This window comes from Schistosoma mansoni, chromosome W (genome assembly GCF_000237925.1).
Source record: "Schistosoma mansoni strain Puerto Rico chromosome W, complete genome".
Classification (NCBI taxonomy): Eukaryota; Metazoa; Platyhelminthes; class Trematoda; order Strigeidida; family Schistosomatidae; genus Schistosoma; species Schistosoma mansoni.
This window is the reverse complement of record NC_031502.1, coordinates 42080177-42090556: the sequence shown is the minus strand read 5'-3', so window position 1 is coordinate 42090556 and position 10380 is coordinate 42080177. Positions and strand designations below refer to the sequence as shown.

At 33.1% G+C, this 10380-nt stretch overlaps 1 protein-coding gene across 1 annotated transcript; it reads left to right on the top strand.

Moving 5' to 3' along the window:
* Window positions 1-1331: 1331 nt before the first annotated feature.
* Window positions 1332-6725, top strand: Smp_060260 (hypothetical protein; the record flags this gene model as incomplete). Its single annotated transcript, XM_018789756.1, has 4 exons — window positions 1332-1380; window positions 1416-1724; window positions 3116-3166; window positions 6314-6725. 4 exons carry the CDS (start codon window positions 1332-1334, stop codon window positions 6454-6456), a joined length of 552 nt encoding a protein of 183 aa, XP_018655167.1. The 3' UTR covers window positions 6457-6725.
* Window positions 6726-10380: the final 3655 nt, after the last annotated feature.

The window sequence follows — 10380 nt, the reverse complement described above, 5'->3', positions numbered from 1 at the left end:
TAGCGGCTTCACTTCCTATTTCTCACACTAATTAACAGACAAAATCATTATAGACGAGCAGAGTCCAAATTTTAAACTCGCTAACTATTTCAAATGGTTATAGGTTGTAGTTTTATGAAAAATTATTTCTGATACAGGAGCAAATCTGAAATCTTAAAGATCAATACAAACACGGAACAATCTTCAAGAAAGCTCATAGTGGAAGTTGAACGTAGAAAAAAGGCTTCTAACCATGTAACTATTTGAGCTCTTCAAGGATGGTATGTTAATGACTGTGTGTTCAGTCGGCTTAACTCATGTATGCAGTTTACAACTTTTGTGTTATTGGGAATGTTACAAAAACACAGACCACTTAAAATATATTTCATAAATATATATTATTACCGTTATTTAAGTTTGTTAGGACGACTGATCATTTACATTCCAATGTAATTTTTAATTGTTCTACTAAACGTTTCCACAAATCGACTGCAACTTGCTAATAGTAATGTTTACATTTCATTCTTTATCTTCCGTTTCTTTATTTTAGATCAGATACCAAAAATGATTTGTCCAGGACCACAAAGTAATTTGCTATGTCGTTTTACATTACATAATTTCGAACGTTACAAGTAATTGTAGAATTAATATTTTAATTTAAATTAAGAACAATTAAAATTTTATTGGAATAATGCATAATTAAAGTAGAGGGCTTTATTCGATAAGACCACTAAGTTATGTATGGAGTTATGCATTGTGCCCAACCACACTAAGTATATGTAGAGTCATTCGAGAACATACTTCTTATAATTTCATGCATGCTTCGTTTATCCTTACCAACAAATAGCCCAATTCACGTAAATGTGGAAAAGCGGCACATAATATTATACGTTATGCATTATATTTGTATGTTTTTATTGAATTATTAAATTCTAGCACTTACTTGTTCACTTTATAGTGACACATTCTGATTATATTGACTTATTAAAGCTTTGCTGTAAGGTCTTTTATGAATGTATATAAATATACTGAAAAGGTTTTTTTTGTCCGGAACCGCTGTTGTTCCCAAAACTCCTCAATCCGAGGTTGATGTAAGTCACTGATTCAGTAGATTCTGGTTCGCATACGTTTATTGAGATCTATACATTGCTATGTTCGTATTATAATAGTGAGAATTCATAATAACAGAGTAATTTATGCCCTAATTAATAGTTCAGGAAAGTACCGTTACACTGACTACTTTCCTGGATGTCTCATCAATTAATTATTGAATTTACTGTAATATTTAGTTATAATCAAAATCTACAGCTTTATAGACAGTTTAATCAATGAATATCTCTATGCTTATCTACATGGAAGCAACAACTAATCATTTACTAACAGATAAACGATATTCTGAAGGTAAATTTCTATTTGTTTTATGTTTACCATTTTAGGTTTACTTGTGGTAGACGGTTTGCAGGTAAAACATCTACCAAAAACAATGGCTCATGTAGTAAGTTGGAATGGTTTATCTAGTCAATTCAGAAAATGTTTCAGTCATTATGTGATGATTCAACATGAAAAACGGAACGGAACGACTTATCTTCAAATGATTCGGTCAATATGGCATCTCAACAATATAATATACGACATACATGAGGGTAGTACTTATGAATATGGTGTCAGAGTAATTTACAGAAATAAGATTTACGCGGAAGTCAGTCAACTAGTATCAATTTCAGCAGTATCTGTACGGTCGAAAGGTAAACTGTTTTTCGTTTTGAATAATTATATGGATCTGGTTTCATTCTGAGCCGGCGTCAAAGAGATATAAGATTATGTTGATGATGTGGCCCGTTTGTATAATATATCTGTTTATGACTATTTTCAAATAGTATTTCCGTAGTGAGAAAAAACACTGAATAACTTTCACTTGACTAATACTTGATATATATAGTCAGTTTTCTTATGTAGTTATCATTCATTCTAATCAGTATTAGCTTGTTCATAAGTTTTTAAATTACACTTGTTGACAGATATTCATAGATATATTGAAAAAGACAGAAAACTTCATCTCAGCAATAACTTTTGAAATAAAACTGGTTACTATTGAGTTGATTAGTTTTTTCTGGGAAATACAACATTCCAGTGTCTAACAAAATACTTTATACTTTGATGAAAAAATGGAAACAATTATCCACTAATGTGATTTGTCACTTGTCTTCATTCAGTAAACGGGTTGATATTCAACAGTTTATTATTTTATCTTCATTCAATTTCCAATAAAACTCAATGAGATAGTTATTAGCATTTGAAGCAACTAGTAATGTAAAGTTCCTCAAATCTGTCTTGTAGCTATGATTAGATCGATTTGTGATGATTAGAAAAGTATGTGAACTTAGGTGAATATATTGTATTGGAATATATGTTGTTTAAAAAACATTTATTAGTTTATATATATACTCCATATTACACTCGTCTAACATCATTGTTTGATTCTGACATTCGATTAGGTTGACCTCACAAGTACATCATCTTACTGAGTTTTCGACAGTTTCATCCTAAGGCTATCAACAACTGAAAGTCATGATCTGAAAAACTAAACAAGTGGCCGATGATGAAGAATACTAACAGATTAAATGGATAAAAGTTTCGCGATGTTGTGAGGTAATCGTAATTGGGAAACAAATTGAATAAACTTCGATTTTAGCGTCAACTTATCACGAAAATGGTATTTTGTACCCTAAATAAAGATAAAACCTGGAAATCCACCCTTATGACGTGGTAATTCATGCATAATTCAAAGTATAGTTTGGCACATTTCATGGATATAATTAAGTTTGAAAGGAATAAGAATGATCAGAATATCTAGGCTTGTGTAATTTCATCATTGAATTCTATGAACCAGGTTTGAATAAAAATGGAACATATACTACTGCAAATTAAATATCAAACTGAAAAACCCTTTCATCGATATAAAGTTTGGCTACTTTTTATGAAGTGCTGAAAGTCATTAATATTGTGCTCAGATAAAAATTTCTTGTGGTGCAATTCGCTGCAAGTCTCTTAAACACTTCAAAATTTCACTTAACTACTGTATTTTCTAAATACTAAGGTCATTTTATCAGTTTGTTATACTTTTTAAATTACACAGAATGTCCTTGTGAATTTGAAGAACAGAGAAACAGGAAATGGAAACTAACACGTTAGTCTTATATATTAGAAGTTCATTGTGTTCGTAATCCAGGATTCTGCTGAATTAACTGTATCTCAGTAATTATTGTTTTCATATTGAATTCTTTGTTTAATAGACAGATGAATTCATCCACCATTTCAAAATTATATGAGTGCGGTATGCTTCTCGTTGTTCGAAAACGGGAGAATCTCGCCAGAAGGCAGGCTTCCACTCAAGAACAGCTGTATTTTCTCCACAAGTGTTTTCGTTAGCATGTTCTGCAAACAAGTGTACGATACAGACCTCCAATCAACTGCCAATGGGATGGAGAATAGCCGAGTAAAGTGGAAGAAAAATAGTACACCTGGTGGTAACTAATGCATACTACAAGATCCACAAATATCAGCACGTCATAGATGACAAAAAGAGGAAACGTCAGAAGATACATACATCAGAACAATTGGAAACCTTGACAACAGTCATCAAGCTATCATGTAGACGGCACAGAGAACAAAGAAGAAACACCCGAAAGAAGAAACTGATCAATATTTTAAAACCACTCACGGAAGAAAACACAAACAGCTGCGTAGTCAACTTGTCAAGGCAACCACTGACAAAAATAGAAGCACACCTACTCCGAAAGGGAATAAACTACAATACAAGTGACGTCAACATCGCCAATATCAGAACTTATCGTAGAAGCAGTGATGCATAGACTACAAGCCTTGATCCTACCATTATCGAGCCAAAAATTTAGATTCGTTATGTGAACATCATCGTCAAAATGGACGAACTGGAAAACATCTACAATCCGATCAACAACGTCTTCGGTGACATCAAATTCACAATGGAACAAGAATAGGATAATAAACTACCATTCTTCGATGAATTAACCACCAGAACCGGCACAGGAAAACTGGAAACTCTAGTATATCGGAAGCCCATCTACGCAGATCAAATTCTCAATTACATTAGCAACAACCCAAGAGCTCACAAGATCAACTACTTACAAACTCTGCTCAAGAGGGTGAGAACACACTGAAACACACTTGCAGCACGAGAAAATGAAGAGAAATACTTGAAGACTATTTTTCAAAAGAACAGCTACCCAACTAACTTCATCAAAAAATACCAGCCAAACAAATCATCAGAAACAAAGTCAAGTACAGGAACCAACAAACGGATCGTCCTACCATATATATTAAAGGTATATCAGAAACTACAACAAGTTTGTTGAAGCCTTTCGGAATGGGTGTAGCACACAAACGAACTAAATCCCTGCAACCAATCCTTTACAAACCAAAGGAATGAAATGACAAAAGAAGAAAAGCTGAACATCGGACAAGGCGGACGTCCTGCATGAACATAAATTAGTGGTCAAACGCTATGACATATCCTTATTTATATCAATGCATGTGGATAACTGTGGACACATTCAACTGGAAAAGCGTTGAGATCTTGGATAGAGGCTATCCTAAAAACACAAGAGAATTTCTAGAAGCTTGGCTTTCAGGTCAACCAGCAATCAAATAGACACATTGAAATCGATCCAATTTATCAACCAATCAGAAAAACTATGGACAAATATAGGACGAAGAATCAAACCAATGGGAGATACATTCAAAATAAAGAAGTACACAATGACATGTTAAAGAACAACAACAACAACCAATCAACATCGAAGTCTATAGGACAATCTGTGAACCATATGTGGAGAAATTTGAACACTTCACTTCTACCTGAAGTTCATGCTGATGATGTCGTTCAGAATAACGATGAAAGCTCCACGACCAAACCATCCATCTCAGAGAACTAAACTCCATCAAATCATCCACCTGGGCTACTGGTCTTCTTAAACATCTCATTCATCTAAACACCACTGAACGAATGATGTTTAATTTTGGAAGAAATCATTCGAAAGTACTACTCACTAAACAATAATGTTTATTTTAGAGAAATTTTCCTCAAAGTATTTTCAACTATGAATCTGTGCTTAAATCAATTGTTTATTGATTTGTTAACATACATTAAATGACTGCATTATTCATGTTTTACATTACTATGTAAAACACAACAGTTAAGAAGTAAAATACACATAAAATTGTTACTATCACTTATAGTAAAGATATGTGTAAAGTAACAAGTATAATATTTCTATCAGTGTCATGTAGGCTCCCGATACAACCCTTCAATGGTAGAATACTACTTTAATCATGATTATCAGTAATTGTGATCCAATATAAAGTATTATGTACGAGTTGAACCTACACAGTTTGATTTTAGGTTTGCCGTTAACGACTTCTTCATGGATTTCAACAAAAAGAACAAATGATGTAAGAGTCTATATCAGTTCTCATTAAAAAGCTAAAATTATATTAATTCAAAACAATTCGTCAAAATAATGCAACAACGGCAATACTAAATCAGCCACTTAGGAACGATATCTTCTAAATAGTGTTTCTTAAAACATTGGATTTCGATTTACATCAACTTCCCACTCTCTGAATGGAACAACAATATGGATCGGAAGATAATTGAAGAGTTTTCTGCTAGAAAAGCTGTACAGACCACAATTTTGACCTTTATTTACAAATGTTTTGTACTTACATTAAAGTAGTACTAAATTTTTTGACATGTATGTAAAATGTTTATAGGATATGAAGCATCCTTCATCTTTATGTCAAACATTAATTGTATCACAGTTAGTAAGATTCATGAAAGTAAGCTTAACGTATCTTGCCACTAATTAGCAAAACATACCCGAAACTATGAATAGACTTTGACTGTCCCAGAAAAAGAAACATTTGTTAATCATCAAGAAAGGTAGTGATAGTACTATGTATGTTTTCCAACGCCAGCTATTGGAACACAAATGATCATTGAACATGTCAATAATCTTTGATTAAATAATTGTGTACACTTCAAATCCAGTTGGAAAGTTAGATGATGAGCCAAATATACTGTGAACTCTTCTATCTCAAACAATAAGTTTTGACTCAATACCTTGTTGTCATCTAGCATTTCAAAGGTTTTTATGAGGAGAAAATTTCAAATAGAATAGCCGCCCACAAAAAAGATGTTTTAAATGATGACTACAAATATGAATCATTAATTTATGTTCATCATATGTTTATCCATATGTACAATATTTAAAATGTGTTTTCTGATCTATTGCAGTAACGCTGGTCCACGAAGACCAAAACAATACATCTGCAGACTTGGAATATGTCATTCTTAAAAGCCTAACAGACGTGGAAATCCAAAATAGGACTTTTGAACTAACTATTCACGACAGAAAAGTAGTCATGCGTGAAGTTTAGGTTAGTTAACCTGTGACAACACTAAGGAAGGCTAATATTTATATGTTCATTAAATTCTAATCATATTTTGACCATTTCTTGTCAACATTTTAAGTACCATCTCAATATTTTGGTTCTACACACTAGATTTCAATAAATACTTCTACATAACTATCGAAGTATTTTGACTCTCACTGTAATTCAACATGTAACATATTAGGCTTAGTTAGAAAATCCTCAACTATCGTACTTTCATTGTCTCTTTCAGTTTGCTACCTTATTATATATTCCCTGGATCAGTTTTGTTATTTTAAAAATAGATTTATTGTAAATGATTTGTGACTTCCTTAAGTAATATTAAATTTCTTTTGAAAATCCCATCTCTTCTTTGTTTTATTCATTAGTGCATTGTTGACTTGGAAATATCGTTACTTATTTGTAGTTCTATCCATCTACTTCGCGAAATTTCTTATTATATTGAAAAAAAATTTCTAGGTCGTTCATACCATCAAATTAGGAAATGCTTCTAAAGACATGATCTCTATCTATTTTTTGATTTATAATAGATATGTATCAACAAAAACTTATTTTTCCTTTAATTAGATAAATCAGGAATTTCTAATTTTAAAAAATTCCCACATTGTGGTTTAGAACAACATATGTAAGCGAACAATACTGTTTTCGATTAAATCCTCATCAGGCTTTACTCTAATATACAGTAATATTTATATGCATACATGATATTATTAAACCAATCAAGGCAGTTTATGAGTTAATGATAACAGTGGAGTGGATTACATAACTAAACATAATAAGTAAAACGTACAAATTGATAGTGTGATGACAGGTGTACTAGTTGTGATAAATATAATAAAGGCTTGAATCAATGTTACATAATGGAAAATTATTGCGTAATCTTATAATTTTTATGAATGTTATTTCAGTGTCCATATTTTTCTAATCATTGACCTATTTCCCATTATGTAACATTATATATATATATATATATATCCCTACCAGGCTTTACTCTAGTATACAGTTATATTTATATGAATATACGGAATTATCAAACCAATCAAGGTTAGGAAAGGATATCGTTGAATGGTCATTGAAAGTTATTTGTCATATTCCTACTAGTTTTCTTTATGGGTATCTATTTCGTCTCTTACAAATAGCAGAAGCTATAGAAATTCGAGTTACCAATCCAAGTCTTTGTATTCATATGAAATTTGCAACATCTTGATCTCTCCCTTAACTGAATTATCTTTAATAAAAGATTTTAATTATTATTATTATTATTTTCCATACTCTCTGTTGGTTTAACTTTCTTCACATCACTTTTTTGAAACATACACTCAATGCCCAATTATCTGAAAACTTCTTATTACGTAATTGTTTAGTTTTTATGAATGTTATTTGAGCACCTATATATTTCGAGTAATTGACCTATTTTTCATCATGAAAAAGTAATTCAAGACTTTGTTATTCTTATCAAAACTAGTACACCTGTCATCGCCCTTTCTATTTGTACTTTTTACTTGTGTTTATTTATGTGTCAGTATGAGTATTTGTGGAGATTGTAGTATTCTAACAGTTGAATTCACGATTCATTCTAAGCTAGATCACCATTGAAAACCTGGAAAGACTGTGCGGTTGTTTAGTCCCCGTATGAAACTTCTCAGCGGTACTCAGTCACGGTTCCGCACGTGGGATTCAATCACTGGGACCTTAGGTTTCGTGCACGAACACTTAACTTATAGACCACTAAGCTGGCCAGCATCCAACGGTGTTAACGTCTAACTTTGATCGATTCATGATTTATGTAGTCTATCCCACTGTTATCACTGACTCACAAACTGCCTTGATTGGTTTAATAATTTCGTATATGCCCATAAATATTAATGTATATTAGACTAAAACCTGATGAGGATCTGACTGAAAACGATATTGTTCGATTATATATGTTCTTTTAATTCACACTAGGAATTTTCGAAATATATGTGTATTAACTAGTAACACAGATTTCTAGCAGTATGATATTATAAGTTTAAAACTAGTATTCTTAGAATTGTTCCATCTCGAATAATTCTGATATTTATTGAACAGTGTCGTTGTTTGCTCTTTGAAAACTGTTGATGATTAGTTGACTAATCGACTATAAAGAACAACTTACCAGGTTAGCATTACGAATTAGTTAAACATAAAAAATTCAGTGTAATCACCCATTTTCGATTGTTGTTAAACTTATTTTAAAATTGAATATTAATATATAAGAACTTTCACATAAATTTGATCATATAATTTCACAATATTTGGGCGTTGAGGTGATGTGAGGTACTAAAGAGGAATAATACAATTGTAAAATCTCAGCGAATGAATTTGAAGTAAATCCAACGTTTCACCTGGCAATCTGGTCCAAGTTTTTTCAAGCAAATATAATCAAACATCAAAATTATCGAACAATAGTCTTAAAAAAACAAACTGTGAGATTTTCGATTATTTCTTGTAAAGTTATCGTATTGTATTATTTGACAGTGGTGTATTTTTAAAATTATTGACTAAGTAAATGTCCAGTAATTCGCTAGTACATTTTGTCCTAGTAGATAACTCATTGAAGTTGTTTTTTCCTTAAAACAGCTTAGTATGTTTAAAGAACGTCTTTGCGTGTAGTGGTTTATGTACCACTCAATTAGATTCGGAATGGTAAATTACTTACTTCCTTACTCCTGCTCCCCATCGTGGAGGAGCATAGGCCGCTCAGCAGCATTCTCCATCTAACCCTGTCCTGGGCAATCCTTTCCAGTTAACATTCTTCCTTATCATATCTGATCCTATTTCCCGGCGTAATGTGTTCTTTGACCTTCCTCTTTTCCGCTTCCCTTCCGGATTCCAAGTTAGGGATTGAGTCGTGATGCAGTTTGGTAATTTCCTTACTGTATGTCCAATCCACTTTCAAAGTCTTTTCCTAATTTTCTCTTCAGCTGGAAGCTGGTTTGTTCTCTCCCACAAAACTCTGTTGCTGATAGTATCCAGCCAATGGATGTTGAGTATTTTGCGTAGACAACTGTTTATAAATGCTTGTAACTTCTTGACGATAGATGTAGTAGCTATCCACGTTTCAGCTCCGTACAGTAGAACCGACTGTTTTGACGTTCATATTGAAGATTCTCGCTTTGAAATTGGTTGAGAGTTGTTTGGAGTTCCATACGTTCTTCAATTGTAGAAATGTTACATTTACTTTGCCAATCCTCGCCTTCATATCTGCATCAGATCCTCCTTGTTCATCACCGATGCTTCCCAAGTACGTGAATGTTTCCACCTCTTCCAGAGTTTCTCCATCAAGTGTGATTGGGTTGGTGTTCTCTGTGTTGTATTTGAGAATCTTGCTTTTTCCTTGTGTATGTTGAGGCCTATTGATGCAGAGGCTGCTGCTACATTTGCTGTCTTCATCTGCATTTGTTCGTGTGTATGAGATAGGAGGGCTAAGTAATCTGCGAAGTCCGAATCGCCTAATTGATTCTGAGATGTCCATCGTATTCCGTGCTTCCCCTCAGATGTCGAAGTCTTCATAATCCAGTCAATCACCAAAAGAAAGAGGAAGAGGGAGGGTAGACATTCTTGTCTGATTCCGGTCCTTACTGCAAATGCATCTGTCAGCTGTCTTCCATGTACGATTATGCAATATAGTCCGTCGTATGAGTTCCGGATGATGTTGACAGTCTTCTCAGGAATACTATAATGTCGAAGAAGGTTACATAAGGTTCTCCGGTCCACATTGTCAAACGCCTCCTCATTGTCAATGAAGTTGATGTATAGTGATTAATTCCACTCAACTGATTGTCCCACGATCATCCCTAGTGTCGCGATTCGGTCTGTGTACAACCTATCCTTACGGAATCCAGCCTGTTGATTTCGAAGTTGGGCGTTTACTGCGTCTTTCATCCG